The 20,380-nt window shown below is 43.3% G+C and overlaps 1 protein-coding gene across 2 annotated transcripts in view; it reads left to right on the plus strand.

Moving 5' to 3' along the window:
- epha4l (eph receptor A4, like) overlaps positions 1–15,615 on the plus strand; it is a 57,155-nt gene extending 41,540 nt beyond the window's left edge. The window contains exons 9-18 of one of the 2 annotated variants that reach the window (XM_058633581.1): positions 2,352–2,407; positions 2,910–3,023; positions 3,480–3,665; positions 7,772–7,833; positions 8,211–8,420; positions 8,551–8,700; positions 8,779–8,975; positions 9,689–9,847; positions 10,181–11,375; positions 14,253–15,615. In XM_058633581.1, coding sequence (XP_058489564.1) covers positions 2,352–2,407; positions 2,910–3,023; positions 3,480–3,665; positions 7,772–7,833; positions 8,211–8,420; positions 8,551–8,700; positions 8,779–8,975; positions 9,689–9,847; positions 10,181–10,295 — 1,249 coding nt within the window. In that variant the 3' untranslated portion in view covers positions 10,296–11,375; positions 14,253–15,615. Of the gene's footprint in view, positions 1–2,348; positions 2,408–2,909; positions 3,024–3,479; positions 3,666–7,771; positions 7,834–8,210; positions 8,421–8,550; positions 8,701–8,778; positions 8,976–9,688; positions 9,848–10,180; positions 11,376–14,252 lie in introns of both variants that reach the window. The other variant, XM_058633580.1, reaches the window with a different exon arrangement.
- The last annotated feature ends 4,765 nt before the right edge of the window (positions 15,616–20,380 follow it).

The raw sequence follows: 20,380 nt of genomic DNA on the forward strand, positions 1-20,380 counted from the left end.
CCTCGTTCCCTTCTGCTTTCTGTCTCTCCCTCTGTCCATTCTGATTTCTGTCTCTCCCTCTGTCCCTTCTGCATTCTGTCTCTCCCTCTGTCCCTTCTGCATTCTGTCTCTCCCTCTGTCCCTTCTGCTTTCTGTCTCTCCCTCTGTCCCTTCTGCTTTCTGTCTCTCCGTCTGTCCCTTCTGCTTTCTGTCTCTCCGTCTGTCCCTTCTGCTTTCTGTCTCTCCGTCTGTCCCTTCTGCTGTCCCTTCTGCTTTCTGTCTCTCCCTCTTTCCCTTCTGCTTTCTGTCTCTCCGTCTGTCCCTTCTGCTTTCTGTCTCTCCGTCTGTCCCTTCTGCTTTCTGTCTCTCCGTCTGTCCCTTCTGCTGTCCCTTCTGCTTTCTGTCTCTCCCTCTTTCCCTTCTGCTTTCTGTCTCTCCGTCTGTCCCTTCTGCTTTCTGTCTCTCCGTCTCCCCCCGAGGAGAACGATGTCTTACTTAGCGACGGGACGTCACTCAGACACGCAGTCGCACAGCCAGTCTGACTGACTCACGTCGGACAAGTGACGACTCGCCACACCGGCACCGTGATTGACAGCTCCGACAGCTGAAGGGATGCAATCAGTGACCTCCCTCGCTCCCTGTCCTCTGCCTCCTTCCCCGACTCCTCACATCATCACACCGCCCGTCTGCCTCTATCTCTCTGCTTTAGTGGCTGTAATCCCAGCCGCTGGTTATTTTCTCCTGTTGCGCCTCACCGACTGCCATGAGGAGAATGAGGGAGAGGAAGGGGGAGGAGGAGGGAGGGGAGGGGAGGGTGGACAATGAGATAAGCGGGCAATGAAAAAAGGGAGATAGAATACAGAGAGTGAGACGGAGGCATCAGGTGGATGTGCAGAGCGACCCAATCTCAGGGTGTTAACCAGAGAGCGAGACAAAGCACCGTCACAGAGATGGGATTACATGCAGATGGAGCTGTCTCACCTCACCACCTCCCTTTCATGTGTGTGTGTGTGTGATAGTGCTCATCCTACTGTTTAAAAAGGCTTTGTCTCATGTGTGTGTGTGTGTGTGTGTGTGTGTTCTCCTCTTCATATGGAAACCAAATCACTGTTTGTTTGCATGTGTGAAGGAGGCCGAGCTCTCGCTCTGTGTGTGTGTGTGTGTGTGAGGACATTATGGTCTGTTCTGACTTTATCACACATCCTATAATGGCTGTTCACGGGTAAAGATGTGATTTTAAGGTTATATTGACGTTGAGGGTATTGAGGCTAATGCTAAGGCCTGTAGTTGTGATGGTTAAGCGGCTGAGGGTCCTCAGCAAGACTGTTGACTGTGTGTGTGTGTGTGTGTGTGTGTGTGTGTGTGTGTCAGGCTTGTTCATATGCATGTGATGTCACAGTCATTGTGTGGCTGCAGTCACCCTGTGATTGTGGGAGGGACTGTAATCACGTAGCCGTTAAAGCATCATTACACAGCGGCAGAGGAGGACAATGTATCGCACATCTGGTCATTTCCAGCACTGACCCCACACATGGATATGAGCACAGGTGTCAGTCTGCCTCAGGGATTCACAGGATTTAAGTGCTTCTTCACTGGGATTTATTTATAGCTTCTCTACTCCGTGTTTTTGCTGTTTGCCCTTCAGACACTAACACTCCTCAACGATAGCTTATTGGATTTAAAGTTTTAAGGATATTATTTGAAATAAAACAAATGAATCTGCAAATGATTATTTAGCTTAATAAAAGTATAAAGCAGCAACATAACAAAGTGCTAAAACTCACAATACCCACTATTCAGAATGTTCCTTTTCATACAGAAAAAGATCATTATCTGAACATGTAAGCTGCACTTTTACATTCAACTGGTTTAAAACAAAGGTTTGACAAAGGAAGGAAATTCACTTGATGGATAGATTATAGATCATATTAATATATGTATATATATATATTAATATTATATAATAATATATAAGATAATAATAGCAAACCGTCATGTGAAAGGAGATGAGTTTTATATTTGATGTAACAAGGATTTCAGGTCAGCTGGTCACATACCTGTTTCCTGCTTAAAGTAACATGACACCAGTATCTACTCTTTTTCTCTCTACTTTGTTCTTCTCTACACTAATGCACCCTTCCTCTCTCCTCTCCTCTCCTCTCCTTTAGTCCTTTCCTCTCTCCTCTACTCTAGAGACTAGAGACTGAATTAATTGAGTGTCAATAATGTATGCTGTAAATGGGTTGAGGAGCGTTGGTGTTAGTTCTAATCCAGGATGACTGTAATGACGCTCCATCGTCATCATTAGCATGAGACTGCAGTTGTAGTTGTTTCCTTTTCTCTGACCATCCTCCTCTCTTTTCTCCCAGAAGGAGTAAGTACAGCAAGGCCAAGCAGGACTCTGACGAAGAGAAGCACTTACACCAAGGTATGTCCATGTAAACACACGCTGGGTAACTGGTGTCAGGTGTCATGTTCGTGCACTTTCAACCACAAATGAAGCCCATAAAACAGGAGGGGGGTGTGTGTGTGTGTGTGTGTGGGGGGGGGGGGGCGAACTATTTTACAGTGAATGTACTCGCATCACAACATGCGCCAAACACCTCGTTATCAAGTCATCAGTGTTGTTATTTGCATCCCACAAAAATTTCAAGTTAATGAACCCAGTCTTTATTGAAGTCAGCCACAGTGACATGAAAGCAGCGCAGTCAAGAGTGTGAAACGGGGTATGGAGAGAGGAGGAGGAGGAGGAGGAGGAGGCGGCTCCAGAGAGGAAGGCAGTGTAGCCTGTAGCATGATGGAAATGAAGAACAGATGGAGTTTTGTTGCCGGAATGAATTAACCTTCATTTTCACCCCCTTCTTTTCTTTTTTTTACTTCCTTCCTTCCTTTCTTTCTTTCTTTCTTTCTTGCAAACATCTTTCCTGCAGGAGTGAGGATATACGTCGATCCCTTTACCTACGAAGACCCGAACCAAGCTGTCCGAGAGTTCGCCAAAGAGATCGACGCCTCCTGTATTAAGATTGAGAAAGTCATCGGCATTGGTGAGGAGCTGTCGTATATATATGTATATATATATATGTATATTATCACGATATTATCACGTTATTCATACATGTTTGGAATAAAAGAATCCACTTTATCTTTAACAAAGGCTCACAAAATAAAACAATGATGTCGAGACAGCAACATTTAGTCTGTGAACAGGTCAGTGAGTAAAAAACAAAAGAGGAGTGGCTAAATATGTTGTCGTTGTTTTTTCTGTGGCTGGAGAAAAGTCATCCAATGACAAAATAATAAAGAGGAAGAATCAATATCCATTTCCTCTCTCTCTGCACCAGTCGGTGAGCAGAGGAGGGGGAGTGAGGGATTACAGACCCTGATCAATGTTTAAAGTGGACTTTCACGAACCTGACACACACACACACACACACACACACACACAGCCTTCCTGGTGTGATTTACAGAACACGTGTGTGTGTGTGTGTGTGTGTTTGCAGGGGAGTTTGGCGAGGTGTGCAGCGGCCGCCTCAAGATGCCGGGCAAAAGAGAGATCTGTGTGGCCATCAAGACTCTGAAGGCAGGATACACAGACAAGCAGAGGAGGGACTTCCTGTCCGAGGCCAGCATCATGGGCCAGTTCGACCACCCAAACATCATTCACCTGGAGGGCGTGGTCACCAAATGTACGTAGTCAATGCGGTTATTTACTCGTCTTACGTGTGATAACATCTGGATTTGATCTGCAGTGAGAACAGATTGAGTGGATATTCACCCCTGGATCACGTTATTCTGCAGTGAGGTTTTATCGGCTCTGGCTCTGGTAATGGAACCATGACACCCGGTCCAAAGACTAGTCTGTTCATTTCTTATTTCTTCTTTATTCAGTCTCGTCACGTAGTCCGCACTGGTCTTCATCTTGATCTCAAGCAGCTACTGTAAATAGTCGCCGTTGGTCACTGACGGTATCGCTCTCACATTGACCGCTCACGCCACGTCTGTGACGTCCAACACAACAATGTGAAGAAAGAAAAATGTGAAGAAAGATCAAAGTCTCGAGAGTTCACTCACATTTAAAAAAACAAAAGGTTCTGGGCAAGATGGAGGCAAATAATCTGCTGTGGCGTACGTTAACGGAACATTACATTGTTTTTGTTCCTGTTCTCCTTTGTCTCAATAAATCATGACAGTCTGTGGTTTTGGGGAGACGTGAGTGTCTTACCTGTCACTGTGTGTGTGTGTGTGTGTGCGTTCATGCTACCGTGTGTGCAGACACACATTCTGCTTCTATGACAAACTATCCAGGACACTCATGTTCAGTATATGGAGACTTTCAGGGTATCCCCGGGTGGCTTTGGTCCAGATGGAAGGGGTCCAGCGTTGGTGGGGAGGGGGAGGGGGAGGTGGAATTACAAGTTGCTGGGCAGTAAGGAGGGAGGGGAGTCTAATGGGTCCAGGACCAGGCCCTGTAGCATAGCACCAGGCTCATTAATCATGGTGACAGCCGTAAATGTGTTTGGGGTTAGGGAGTGATACCCTATCCCTCCTCTATCTGCTGCTGCTGCATGGCCACAGACCTCTCTACCTCCACTCTGTCTCTGTTTCCTCCCACCTTTTTACACCTTCCCCCGATGCTATTTGTTAGTCTAGCTGTGCATGTGCATTAGGAATGGGAATCATTTGGATTTTATCACGACCACAAATGCTTATCATGCAAATTCTCAGTGGGGGTGAAGAAAAATGTGCTTTTTACCTCATGGTTCAGAAAAAAAGGAAAAAAACTTGGCGACAGCGCTGTGACATCAGCTGTTTTCTCCTCAACTCATTTTCCACTTGTTTAGCAGTTGGACTGATGTCTGTAGCTGCTGCTGCTGCTGCTGATGACCAACATCATCTCGTGGATTATATTTAGCACACAAATTAGAAATAGAAATTCTTAAAATGCGACGCCAACAGCATCTTAAAACCATCATGAAATGTTACCTTTAACACTGCAGTTCTGCACTGACCTGCATTTATTATATTGTTTCTCCGTTCATTCATATCATTATTCTATCATGATGGCTGCAGTAAACAGGGCAGGACAATGTCAAAGTGACAGCTGACTAAACATAAACATAAACACCACGGTCGCTCTCTTTGTCGCTCCTGCTCCCTCTTTCTGGACCCAGCCTACTGCAAGAGACCAAAACCAGGTTCCATGTGTGCTTATATAGCCGACTGATTACCTGATTCTGTCCAGCTGTCTGATCACCGGCTGAGCCACGCCCTCTCCTGCAGCAGCCGCTGCTCTCACCACATGAACCTTTACAGTTTAATCACCAGCTCAAATGAAACATAGTCATGTGGAAGTGGGAGGTTTTTTTAATCTTCACTTATATAGATATTTTTAACTTTGCACAACTGAAAAACATGATGACAGCTGGTGTAACATAAGAGGACACAGGGGACAGGGCAAGATGGAGGCAGATGATTGGCTATGGCCACCCCAACAATGAGAAGACTAGAGACAGAAAATAAGAAGAAGAAACGTGGCATAAATACTGATTATTGATGTGTGAATGTTCTGTGTTAGTGTCGATAGAGTGTCCTACATCACACATGTATGTGCAGACACGAGACTGGACGACTCAAAGTCAATGTAAAGTTTAACAAAAAGTTTACTTATATATAATATATAATATATATAAACAAAAACGCTCACATCAGGAGGATGAAACAAATCTCAACAAGAGTACTAACTAAACCAGGGAAACATGAATAACTTGCTATAAACAAACTGGACAACGTCACTCATGGACCAAACAAGAGGAAGTGGCCACATGACAGGAAGACCAGGACTATTTAAGCAGGAAGTAACAGGTGAAAGCAATCAGGGGCGGGGCAGACAATCACACAAGGGGAGGAAGTCAAAGGTGAATACAAAATAAAACAGGAAGTGCATGAGTGAGTGAACTTAACAAACTTGAGGTTTGACAGATGAAGTGTCTTAATGTGTCATGACACAGTCGCCAGGTCTTCTCTGGTTCTCTCTGCACATGCAGATACACACTGAAAGTGAACAGCAGCAGAGGCAGAACTGCTTATCACCTATCACACCGCTCTCTCCGTGGGGGATTGACCTCACGCAGTGAGACAGACAGAGAACAGGCAGACAGATGGACTGGCCAAAGAAAAAGAAATTGGGTAGCGGCTGCAGCCAGGGAAGGTGCAAATAGAGACGTGGCGAGAGCAAGACAGGGAGAAGCTGATAGATTAGAGAGAAGACGGAAAACAACAGCGGGAACGACAGGGAGAAAGGAAAAGGCCGTGGAAGACAGACAGAGACGGAGCGAGACAGAGTTAGAGAGACATGAAAGGATGGTGAGCCATGGGATCACTCCACTCCACCTCCTTCCACTCTTACTTGAGAGCTTGACACTAGGTTTGGGCAAATTAGTCCTTCACACTTGAGTGTGTCAGCGGAATCTATTAAAAGTCCATTATTTGAATTGCTCTGCACTCTCTATTACAGTCAAGTTAAAAGGAATTCTCAATCTGGCCTCAGTTTGCTGGCGTGTCCAACTGAGCCAATTAAACCTTATTAATTATGGAGCAACTCCAAATAGGCACTAACATACATACATACATGTGCTTTACTCCACCATCATCCACATCATTACAATCACACGTGATGTGTTTAAAGAAACATTTAAGAGAAAACTCAGCGTCAGCACACTGTTCACCAACATGAGCCTCTGTTTCATTGGCAGGTGATAATCGTCGCACTGGTGCGGCGCTGGCCCAGAGTTCATTGCCAAAGGCGTTCAGGCCGATTCAGTCAACAAGAAATTAGCATGCAAATGCATGAGAGGAAGAGGGCAGGGCTAGGAAGGCGAGAGTTTAGGGTCGCAGGTCAGACGCTCCCCAGACTTGATTGGGGAGCTGTCAATCACGGGCAGCCTTGGGGCAGAGGCGCACAACAAAGGGAACAAAGAGGGGGGCCCCATACTCTCCCCAACTTTAACTCCACTTCCTCTTGCTTTGGGAGGCTGTTGCAGGAGCTGCTGGAGTGCAGCATATTTAATGGAGTGCCAATCATGTGGCCACTGAAAACCTCACCTTACAAAACGAGACGTTTTACACAAGTTTAAATTCACCTTCACTGTGGAAGTACAGCACGGTCCTGGGAGGAATTCAGCATGTGCTGTCCACGACGCTGGTTAAGACAAAAACAAGTACCCCCCCCCCCCCCCCACTGTCCTCCTCCCTCATCTTCATCCCGAGAGACAAAGACACATAGAGACTCACCAGGGAATGTCCAGCCCCGTCGCACAGATAAAGACACAGACGCTCCCCAGAGAGAGACGCTATAGAGGACGCAGAGGGACGGGGTGGAAAAGGCCACAGAGAAGAGAGAGAAGAGAGAGAAGAGAGAGAAGAGAGAGAAAGAGTGTTGGGAAAAAAACAAGAGAACGAGCAGGAGAGTGACAGATGCAGAGGAGAGAGAGGGTAAAGGGACAGTGACTGACATAAAAGAGCAAGTCAGAGGGATTGTGGGTGGAGACTATGATGAGACTTTGTGTATTTGCATAAACTCAACAATCTGTGCTTGTGTATAAGTGTGTGTGTGTAATTTGCTTCAGTGGAGAAAAAACATCAGGGCAACCAACTCTGAGCTCATTAAATCACACACACACACACACACACACACACACACATACACACACACAAACACAAACACACACAGACAGACACACAAACGCCTCCCTCTGATGTGCATCACCATGATCATCTGCCTCTCTCTCTCTAGGTAAGCCAGTGATGATAATCACAGAGTACATGGAAAATGGATCGCTGGACGCATTCCTGAGGGTCAGTCATGCATGTCTGTCTGCGTGCATGTCTGTCTGCGTGCATGTGTGCATGTGTGTGAGCGTAGCCGCCTGATCTACGCTCTTATCTCCGTAATGTCAAGCAGGCAGAATTACAAGCGTGACTTACTGAGGTTTCACTGCCGTGTTTCCAGGAACAAAATAAAATAACTGCACCGATTGTGAAAAAGTAAAATCAAGGAATAAAGTTGTGTCGTCTCAGAGTCAGATTGTCTGAAAATAACCTTTAAAACATTCTAATACACAACAACATTATCGTCTTATTCACATGACATTTACTGTAATTATCAGCTGTTATCACTTGTGTTATCAAATAAAGTTTGACGTTGTACGATAACAATGTGTGTCCGTCTGCAGAAAAACGACGGCCGCTTCACGGTCATCCAGCTGGTCGGTATCCTGCGCGGCATCGCGTCGGGCATGAAGTACCTCTCAGACATGAGCTACGTTCACAGGGACCTCGCGGCGCGCAACATCCTCGTCAACAGCAACCTGGTGTGCAAAGTGTCCGACTTTGGGATGTCCAGAGTTCTGGAGGACGACCCCGAGGCTGCGTACACCACCAGGGTGAGTGTGTGTGTGTGCGTGTCTGTCTGTCTGTCTGTGTGTGTGTGTGTGTGCGTGTGTGTGTGTGTGTGTGTGTGTCACCTTGTCAGCGTTGTCAGGGTTCATTGATCAGTCCATCTTTCATTTACAGGGAGGGAAGATCCCGATCCGCTGGACGGCCCCTGAGGCCATCGCTTACAGGAAGTTCACCTCGGCCAGCGACGTGTGGAGCTACGGCATCGTCATGTGGGAGGTGATGTCATACGGCGAGCGACCATACTGGGACATGAGCAACCAGGACGTAAGTGAGGACACAGTATACAGATGTTATTACAGTGTGACACAGAGTGACTTACAGCAGCTGTAATCTACCTCTCAGGTCATCAAGGCTATCGATGAGGGCTATCGGCTGCCGCCGCCCATGGACTGCCCCGTGGCGCTGCACCAGCTCATGCTGGACTGCTGGCAGAGAGAGAGAGCCGACCGGCCCAAGTTTGGCCAAATCGTCAACATGCTGGACAAGCTCATCCGGAACCCCAACACTCTGAAGAGGACCGGAGGAGACGCTGCTGTCAGGTGAGACCACACACACATGCACACACACACACACACACACGCACACACACACACACACACGCACACACACACACACTGGTAATGTTCTCTGCAGACTGTAACGGTGCTGTGCGCTCAGGAATGTAGCAGCTTAAAAAAACATGAGTGTGTGAGCGCACGCAAATGTGGACGCACTCATCTAATAGCACACGACGAGGGCAAGAGGGCAGCTCTTGTGGGGTAATTAGCACAAGTGAATCTTGTAAATGCAGCTTTTAGAAAGGAGAACATCATGTGTGTGAAATGGGATCATGAAGCTTCTCCACCTTAAAGAGTCTGACGTCCTGTTCTCACAGTTCTCTTAAAGACAATTTAAGAGTCACCAGAGCACAACAACAACTCCACGCACTCCCCTGTAAATGTTTCATGGCCCTGACAGCACTGCTGCTGCTGCTGATGCTGCTGATGCTGCTGCTGCTGCTGCTGCTGCTGCTGCTGATGCTGCTGATGCTGCTGCTGCTGCTGCTGCTGCTGCTGCTGCTGCTGCTGCTCAAAAGACTTTAGGAAAAGCAGAAAAGCTGCCATAAGCTGCCAACAGAATGAAGCACAAAGACAACGATGCTTTGACTGATTAATTTAATCAGTAGAGGCTTAAATTGGTGCAGCCCCACCCAGATTATGACATCACAGTTTTGAAACGTCACATCATGTCCTTCATCGTCAACCCTTCTCAGGCCCAACACCACCCTGCTGGAGCCCGGCAGCCCAGAGGCGTCCTCGGCCGTGGCCACAGTGGAGGACTGGCTGCAGGCCATCGGCATGGAGAGATACATGGACAACTTCACAGCTGCAGGATACACCACTCCAGAGGCCGTGGTCCACATGACACAAGAGTGAGTAGGAACGAGAGGAGACAACGCACAAACCCAAACACACACACACAACTCAGTCAAAACACAGAGGCTTCAACTTAAACCTTAGAATATTCCATGACTTCATTGGATTTACTGGATTTACGAGAAGTAACTGAATATTTATATTTCTATTAAGTTTCCACGTGTCTGTGACATTTGTAGTTGTTCACTTGTTGTGATGTGAGGATCAGAAGTGTGACGTTGGCATGTGGAATTCCTCGTACAGCAGTGAAACTGACTGTCAAATTCATGGTGTGTTTGTTATTGTTGTCCGCGGTCCTGAAAGGCCTCCTCTATTTTTATATCTGTCAGGGACATGGCTCGCATCGGCATCTCCTCGGCAGCCCACCAGAACAAGATCCTGACCAGTGTCCAGGGAATGCTGTCCCAAATGCAACAGATGCAAGGCAGAATGGTTCCTGTCTGACCCGAAGGTCCGAAACAACGGCGAAACGGAAGCGACTTTGTTTCTTATGGGGGGGAAATAAATCAATAAATAACAAAAAAGAAGAAATGTAGAAAAAAAAGAGACAAACAAACTATGAAGAAATAGTTTACCTCATCCGTGCACTTTAAATTGGATCGAAATAAAAGAGAATGAATTGATGAAGATGAAAAAAAAGTGGAGAAAATTGCACTTTTTTTTGAATCTGCCCTTTTTTTCTTGTGGTTTTGGAGAGTGGGCACTTCTGTCTGCAGCGTTTATGGATAGATGAAGGGATGGATGGAAAAGTGCTTCCGAAAGGCCGATCTGGAGTGCCTTTAAGGGTCTGGAAGGAAAAGCAAGGAGGAGGGGAACCACACCTTTCTTCCTCATCACGGGCAGAATGTTGTTTCTGGAACTTTCTTTCTGGAATAATCCGCAGAGCAGATTTTCTTCCTTTCTTTCCTTCTTTTTTTTTATATCCTGTGACTGTGTTTATTGTACATTAAATGTGTTGCCGTGGAACTCGCCAGCTGCCACAGACGCCTCTGTGTGCTCTGTATCTCACAAACACCATAGAACCGCGACGTCTCTGAGAGGTGGACGGTTTATTCCCCGGGGAGACGCGGTGCAGGAGGGGGCTCAATCTGAGGCGCTCGTTGTTTTTTTGTTCCTCAGTTGTGGCCTCAGGACTTTACTGAGAATGTTTTTGATCTTCCAGAGGAGACTTCTCACTCCCCCCGCCCCCCGCCCCCTGCCCCCTCCCCCCCCCCCCCCCCCCCACACACACACACACCTCAGATAAACATACAATTTGGATTCTTCCACTCATCTTGTCATGGGAATGGACGCTGTGCTACTGCGGGACGTAGCGTCTCGTCCTCACCACTGTTGATGGACAGCTGTTTGGACCAGTTGAGACGCCTTTTTATGGACTGGACGCCAGAATGAAGGAATTTACTGGCAGGATTTACAAGGACAAAACTGTCCAACAAAAGACAACATGGATGCTGAGTCCATCAGAATCATCAGTGTTGCCATCGCCAAGAAAATACAGCCAACTTTACTCACGCCATCATTAAGGTATGTTTGTTTTTATACTATTTATTATATTACATACTGTATATATTATATAATTCATGTTAAAGAAAAAAGCACAAAATATGTCGGAAAAAGAAGGAACAATTACAAAAAGGGAAATTAAATAAATTGGTGTAGAGACTTGAATTCACTTTTACTCTACACACACATACACACACACACACACACACACACACACACCTTATCCAGCTGGAGCACACTCAGCATTTTCTTAGATCCGACAAATAAAAAGCACTCCCTCCTCAAAACTGAACCTTCAAATAAACTATTTACACTGCAAAAAACAGCTCTAGAAATATTCTTTAATGTATTTAAAATTGTGTGTTTCAAGAAAAAGAATCTGCCAGTGAGATAAAGCAAATTGTGTTTGGCTAGAAATACTTAACACTCGCTTGTAAATCATAAAATCAATGAACCTTATGATCAGATAAATGGGCCAAATACTCGATACAATTGGCCAAAAAAGGAAATAGTGTCATGTGATAAATGTTGACTTTAAGAATGTATGCTCTAGAATTGATGACATTTGCAAACACACACCAATCAGAATGTTGAACACGTACTTAATACACAAACCAGGAGCAGGAGCTGTTGCAAACCATTGTTTTAGCTTCAAGTTTAAAGTAAGCTGTAATGTTTTATCAAGACAAAGTGAGATATTTTATTTCAGAAAACTGGATTCTTTTTCTCGTAGAAAACTTGCTTGACAAGATTCTTTTTCTATTTGGGCAAAAAAAATGTTCCCAGAAATCAAGCTTATTTTACTTTGATCAGTTTTTCCAGTGTATTCATTTATTTCATTTTAATACTTTAAATGTTATCTTAACATAGTTCTCACCAATTGGTTCTCAAGTTCACTTCTTTCTTTTTGTAAAATAGGAAAAATCCCCTCCATCTCTCCACTCTCTTCACAGAATTCCAACAGTGAACGTGACTCAAATGCATCAATTCTATTGTACTTTTTACCCATAGAGAATCATATTGAGGTGATTGTAGCTCCTTTTATCACTGCAGCTCGCTTCTAATATAATCAACCAACATCCAACAAGTATTGTCACACTCTTAATCTGAACCTCACCCCAATCTGTGGCTCCATCAGCTCCACAAACTGTTAATGAACATGCAGGTCATGCCAGAGCCGATCAATAACAGCCACAGGCCTGTGATCAGTCTCCTGCTGCTGCTGCTGCTTCTGCTGCTGCTGCTGCCGCTGCTGCCGCTGCTGCTGCTGCTCGTATGCTAATGAAAAGAATGAATGAGCAGCTGACCTGCAGTCAGACGCACAGACAGCACCAGAGTTTCAAAAACCTCACCGGAAACAAAAGCCCCACAACAATTACAATGAATGCACAGAAATGTAGCACATAGGTTAACACTGTGTGTGTGTGTGTGTGTGTGTGTGTGTGTGTGTGTGTGTGTGTGTGTGTGTGATCTCACTGAACTCATGTGATGGAAGTCATTCACTCAATTTATTAAGTAATAATAATAATAATAATAATGGTGGTGGTGGTGATAATAATAATAATAATAAAAATAATAAAAATAACAATGCATGTATTTATATATCACTTTTCAAAACAAGGTTACAACTCGTTATATAGAATAACAATAGTAGAACATCATAAAAGTACAAAATACAAGCAGTTTTAAAGTGTTCACTGTGAAAACTGTAAAATCAGTAAAAAATAAATAAATAAAGTAGTAATAGAATAAGTAGTTTTCTGGGCTGATAAAGGTTTGTTCCACAGCCTGGATTGAGATATGGTTACAAAGTGTATGGTCTATGGACGATGTTATCAGGATGCTTCTTCACAATGATCTGATAAATTAACACTTAATTCATTCTCATGTTGAATATTAATGTCAGATAATAGTGAAATGTGCAATTTAGCCAAACCTATTGTAAATATACAGGATATAGAAAGTTTTAAAATGTAAATTTAAATATTTTAAAATGTTATTCAGACTATAGAGTGCTACATACATTAACAATCTAAACGTTACATTTTAAATAGTATTTATTTTTAGAATTGTGTGTATTAAAATGATACTCCCTTATTTCACATGGTTAACAGTTGTTTCAAAAATACTGTAAATCTTTCATTTAAATCCAAATCTTCATTTAAATGAAATTATTTCATCCTATTTTATTAATAGTTGATATCCTCTATATTGTACATTTATTATTTATTACCCTTACTGTCTCTGCTGTTCCATTTTCCCATAGTGGGACTAATAAAGAATTATCTTATTATTCCATCCTTCATTTTTGAGTTCATGCTGTTTGCAGGCACAAGTAGTGAGACATTATTTATTGCTAACTTTGAATTGTTGCATGAACACAATAGTAGTAGTCGGAGTAAATATTAAAAAAGCCTTTTTCATGAAAGAATATGATAAATAAGGGACTATAATTCATCATCAGATGCTTGAGTCGTGTTGTAGACTTTACAAAGGATTTATGTCTGTGCGGCTGTTAAATCCATATATGGAGTAATCATGGAATACAAACACTCATTCAGGGCGAGTTGTCGTGTGCCAATAAGCCAAGGGCATGTTTCATGTATTATACACACATCAGCATGTGGCGCGCACAAGTTAATACATCTTCGTTGCCACAAAATCCATATTTTGCCCCTGTAGTGCTGCTGCTGGCTTTATCTGGACAATTTTGTTTAGTGTATGAGTCGAATGTTCCACTGAGCTGGAGCTGGAGCTGGAGCTGGAGCTGGAGCTGAAGCTGGAGCCGGAGCCGGAGCTGGAGAGCTGTATTGTTGCTCAGGACTGGATGCCAAGCTTAAATTGTTTACATTCAAAACCACCGTGACTGATGCAGCCTCTTCTTTTCTTTCTCCCCAGCTGCTGCCGTCCATCTAAAACAGGATCCCAGGCTCGACGAGAACTCTTCCTCTTTTGTCTTCCTCCTCCTCCTCCCCAGCTCTCCTCTCCTCCGACACAGAGATGACAAACCCGTGGTGTCAGCTTGACAAACCGGCCACCCGTCTGTTTTGTGCTGGAATAACTCACAGCGTGAAAAACCAGAGACAATGACAAGAATGTAATATAATAGAGAAGCCCTGCTCCAGCAGATAATGTGCTTTTATTTTGAAAGTTTCATTTTATTTTGTCATTTTTTTTTAATGCCTTTGTTCTGTCCGCATGTAAAGTAACAAGTGTTTGAGTGTGTGTGTGCGTGTGCGTGCGTGTGTGTGTGTGCGTGCGTGTGTGTGTGTGCGTGTGTGTGTGTGCATGTGCGTGTGTGTGTGTGTGTGTGTGCGTGTGCTGTCAGTAACTGTGTCTGTGTTCATGCCATCGTTGAGGAGGTTTTTACATATTTCAACAAACCCTGAACTTTTCTTTTGAGCTTTTGTGTCGGAAAATGAAATAATAAAAAAAAAGAGAAGTTTTTATTTTCTGCTGCTGCTGCTGCTGCTGTCCCGTCGTGCAAACTCTACCCGGCAACAGCGTTCTTATCATCCGACTTTCTGGAATGCGACCCATTTGTGCTCCTGCAGTCGCTGCAGCCGGACAAACGGACAAACGTAGACTTGAGTCCCTGAGGACACGTCGATTGCAGCGCTCTGTTGAACTTGTGAGCAGTTTAAAACCTGAGAAACCTGCTGGTTAGTTTTTACCACTACACGTTTAAATCAGTGGACTGTTTTCATTTTGTTCCATTTTCTCTTCAAAATATACTTCTGTGAATGTTTTTGCTTCATATAATTCAAGAAGACACCTCCGCCCTTAATACAGCTCCACTGCTCTTCCCTGTTTTGGCAATGATTTTTTATTTTTTTGTTGTTTTTGTTTTATCGATCATAAAAAAGGACCTGTTTGGAATTATGCAAGACACTTAGAAAGGAGAAGGAAACCAGAATGTACTGTAAAATACTTTTTTCCTTTACTTAAATGTCAAAAGATTTGAAAAAAAGTTAAAAAACAACAACAAGAAAACATCAGTTATTGTTTTGTCATTGTTTGCCTTCCAATGCCATGTGATCTAACATTCTCTCAATCTTTTTTTGTACCTCTTTTTTTGACACGATCATATTTGTTTGGGCTTCTTTTTGTTTTATATTTGTTTTTTGGTCAAGGAGCTCTAGGTACATGTAACTTATGTCATTTATTTATGTCCTTTTATATCTAGTTTGTAAAATAATAGCCTAAAGTGAAGAAAAATAAAGGGGGTGCCAAGTGCATTCTTATTAAAGTAGAAACCATATGATCATTTTCCTGTCTGTCATTCACACACACACACACACACACACACACACACACGCACTGACATCCACTCATTTAACCTTAACCATAACCAGTTAACTATAACACACAGGACTGTGCTAAGTAAAAAGGTTTATTTTTCTTAAAGCACAAAAACAGGTAAATAGGGTCAGATTAAACAGAGATTAGCACATTCACTGACGCGCACGTGCAATAATCCACTGTCTGACACTGACGAAGACGAACTCACCACAACACACAGGAAATGGGAGTGGTTAAATACAGCTGACGAATCAGGGAGACGACAAACAGCTGAGACGATCGAGACGCACGTGAAACTGATCGAGTCATCGCGGAGGGGAAAAGTACGAGGGACGAACAAGACTTCAAAATAAGAGCGGACTTTCACAATAAAATGACATGGACAACGCAACATGACGTAAACCAGGCAAATCTTAGCCCTAAACGGAACCAGTTCCTCAATAATGGACCAGGACCAGGAATTGGTCTCCATGACAACTATTGTTTATGCCAGAAAAGGCTCTAGGGAGGTATCAAATACAAGAACACACACACACACACACACACACACATGGTAAAGTCATCAGCAGTTTCATCAGTCTTGCAGGTATTGTGTGTGTGTGTGTGTGTGTGGATCTGATTACCTATTATTCATTGATTGCTGTATTATATGATTGCATATAATGGAAGGATTGCATAACAGAAGGGAGAGGCCAAGGTAGAACATCACTTTCTTGGCCGCACATTCATTTTCTAATTTTCTTCCATCACTCCCTGTAACTTCACCACACACGCACACACACACACGGTGAGAAAGGGCACAGTGTTGGCAGTTAGTGTCCTCGACAGCCGATATCATGACTCCAAGACTTGGCCCTCCGCTCCTCTCGGTCCTTGAGGCAGCAGTAAGCACTGCTCACGTTGGCAGAGTGTGTGCGTGTGTGTGTGTGTGCGTGCGTGTGTGTGTGTGCGTGTGTGTGTGTGTGCGTGTGTGTGTTTAATCAGTACAACATCTGTTTCCTGCACTCATTTCCCGCAGCGATAAACCGCTGATTGTCCTCAGTCTTTGATAAGGGCCCAAGAGAGAGAGGGGGGGGAAAGAAAAGGACAGTTTTAGAAACGGAGCAAGGGCGAACGTTGAGCCAAATGGCATTTAACACATGTCCTGAGAAATCACCAGCACAAGGCATGCATACATTAAAGCTCTGAAGTTTGCTGTGGAAGATGCTTATCGGTCCTGGAGGGGAACGTTTGCCTCCTTCACGCATTTTTGGCAAACTCATAGGGGACAACAGATGAAGATCAGTGAGGCACAACATGGAATGGATTGTTTTTATACTCTACTTAGTACGCTATAGACCTTTGATTTAAATAATATACTTATAGAAATAATATATAACGTATATACGAGGGCTACTTTGATCATACATGCTGATTCTTACCATAGAACCTCTAACTTGAATCTAAAGTGTGGTTTAGATTCACACAGCCAGCACTGAGACGTGAACATTAGTCTGGGTGAACCTGGCCCAGGGTTCCTACACCTTGGTTGACATCAAATTCAGGGACTTTTCAAGGATTTTCTCAGACCACTTCCCTCAAATTCAAGGACTGAATGTGCTGATACAGTGACTGAAGCTGATTGGCCCAATGGCGTCCACTTGTATTGATTGAATTGCTAAATTCAGAATATCCTGATAAAGGGAACCAATCATAAACCCCATGACGACAGAAAAGCGACGCCAAGCGGCCTTTGTTTTCATCCAACATGGCGGCCACTGAAGAGCTGCTATCTTCTGATTTGATGGTTGCTTCCATCTTAAGCGACGTGCTCCACAGAACTCCCCCACACTCTACCAGTCCAACTTTTAGATATGTAAAATACTTTGACCTGTTGTTGGCGCTGGAGAAAAAGTCACGATATCCAAAGTCTAACATCTAAGTCCAGGAGGAAAGAAAAGGTTAAATAATAATAATTAAAAAAAACAATTGTGATTCTCGGTGACACATTTCTTTACAATCCATCTAATATTTGTCAAATCATTTTGAAATGAATCCCCGCAGAGAGAGGGCTCATCCTCTGGGTAACATGAATGTCTGTAGAGAATTTAATAATGTTAATCTAATCTAATGGCAGGGAGCTGACTGACCTACTGGCACTGCGTCCGGAGGGCAGCACTGCTTGCATGGGGGAAAACAAGATTGAATTTTGTTGAAAGAAAAAGAAAGAATGAAGCAAAACAAAGGCAAACAAGATGTGGAAAAAAGAGACAATGTGAGAGGAAGACAAGAAAAACACTGGCTGTCTGACAAAGTGAGCTCACCGGAGTGTAAGTGGAGTTATTTCTCTCATAATGACCACAACACGTCCAGTTGTGTTTGGAGAATGAAAGTGCAGTTCTATAATAAATCATTTGACTTTGTCTAATACTAGTCCTGTGTCTTTAGCATTCCATCCACAGCAATGTACAAGTTGGGAATTGGACAGTTCTGCAACTTTTGAACTCATCAGTCAACAAAGTGGACTGAGGTGGAGCGGTCAGTGTGTTTTGACCAATGATTGAAATCCTATTTCATGCTAGAGCAGCGTAAGTAGTCCTTTGATTTGCTCAGTTCCTCCATGGCGATAATGGTGATACTTGGTGTTACTATGGTGATATAAAACGTTTGAGAATCACTGGTGTAGTAATTATCACTCACAGTGTTCACTCAATGTGTTTTACAACAAAAAAACTTCAACTTTAAGAGGAAGCACACACACAAAAATGAAATATACAAAGAATATTAAAGACAAGAAGATTAAAAAGAAATAAAGAAAAAGGATAAAAATATAACTGTTATAAACAACACATTCTGATAAAGAAGTACATGCAGAAGAATAAGTCGTTTTTCATTTAAACAGGTTACACACGTGCACATACACACCAACACAGCTGCTGTCAGCCTGTGTCTGTGTGTATTAGCATACATTATGCTAACGTGTATTCATCTCCTGTGCGTGTGGTCACAGGAGACATGTCCAATACTAATGCCAGGTGTGTCCATCCATCCAAACATCTACTGAATCCCTCAGGACGGATGTTCAAGTTTGTAATTATACTTTATTTATGTCAAGAATTAGTGAAGAACATTACAATTGTGGAGTAAAGCCTGAAAAAGTCTCCAGTCTCAGTTACAGTCTTGTAACTGCACCTGCATCTCATGGTGATTCACTTTATTTCAAATATATAAAGATGAGCATATGAAGTAGAGAAGGAGAACAAAAACAAGAGCAGACTCCTGCTATGAGGCTGCAGTAACACTGATAAAGAAAGAGGGAGACAGAGAGCAGATCTGTAGCTAATGTTATTAAATCGCGACTAAAATGGTGAACATTAACTTGTCTCCATGTTTGTTGATATTGGTGCTTGTACATTACTGTTCTGTACAAACACTGACAGACAGCAACATTCACATGCTCTGGTCCCCACTGGTAAGGTGGCTGGTAACACGACACAGTTACAAGACATTTAGTCTTTTATCGTTTTAAACTCAGGTCTGGCTGGGATCTCTGATCAGGCTCAAAGTGAAAAGGTCTTAAAAGGGACATGATCACAAAGTTGATTTGCCATAATTATCATGGTTGAACCCAAAAATGCAAATCCCAGAAGTAAAAAACTCAATGGCAGAAATATCTGAATAAACAGAAGGAAAACTCATAGTCAGTGGTCAGAAAGGTGGTCTGCTCGGAAATGTCACAGAAGATAAAAGGAACACCTGATTCAAGGAGAAAGAGGACATGAGGTGAGACTATCAGACACAGGTGGAACACATCGGGGCAGGGGCAGGTAATCAAAGGGCAGGGGAAACACAGGAGGGCAGGAAGTAAAGACCTGAAACAAGACAACATGTGAATTTCAAAAATAAAACAGGAAATGTAAAACATGAGCGAGTATAACAATGGTACATGATTCATTACAGGAAGTTGATAGGACAACCGTGACAACAGCTGTTTTCTTTACAATTAAAGTTTATAAAAAGCATGAATCTGAAAATCATTGGCCAAGAGCAATTCAGAGTTTATACTCTTACGTTATTCATACAAATAAATCACTCAATCACTGTATAACTTGTCTTAGCTGTGGTAACGCAATCAAGTCTCAATTCAATTCACCCTCTCACTTTTATAACCAAACAAGGAGGCTAAATTGAAGACCAAGTCAAGAGATCTATGTAAACCACTCTACTCTTTCGTTTGAGCGCCATCATTCGTCCACTTCAGGTCACACACACACGCACACACACACACACACACACACCACTCGAGCAGCTTTTGGCAACCAATCTAATTAAGAAACCTTTAGGTGAAGTGGCAGCTCCTTAAAGTGGCTTAACCCCTGCAGCTTCATACTGTCATTGCAATCCTTTTCATCAGGTCACTTTCTTTCATAATTCAATTTCCTGATTCTGCCTGGTCTGTCCTCTAAGCCAATCACAATAGGACATCACCCTTCACACTGACATTATGATTACTCTGTCCTTTGTGTTGTCAAACTTAAGTACGTCCTCAGGTCCACACAATGGCATAATCCATAATCCAAATGCTTCGACTCTAATCTCCAGCTGCTTCAAGCAATTTTGAGTCTTTTGAGTTTTCTTAACTCTGGGGGGCATTGTTGTCGTTGTGAAGGACGATTTGAGAGGCTGTGATGACGTATCAGGAAATGTGAGAACGGATAGAAAAGAGGAGAAAAAAACAAAAAGCC

Source organism: Solea solea, chromosome 7 (assembly GCF_958295425.1).
Source record: "Solea solea chromosome 7, fSolSol10.1, whole genome shotgun sequence".
In the NCBI taxonomy this organism is placed as follows: Eukaryota; Metazoa; Chordata; class Actinopteri; order Pleuronectiformes; family Soleidae; genus Solea; species Solea solea.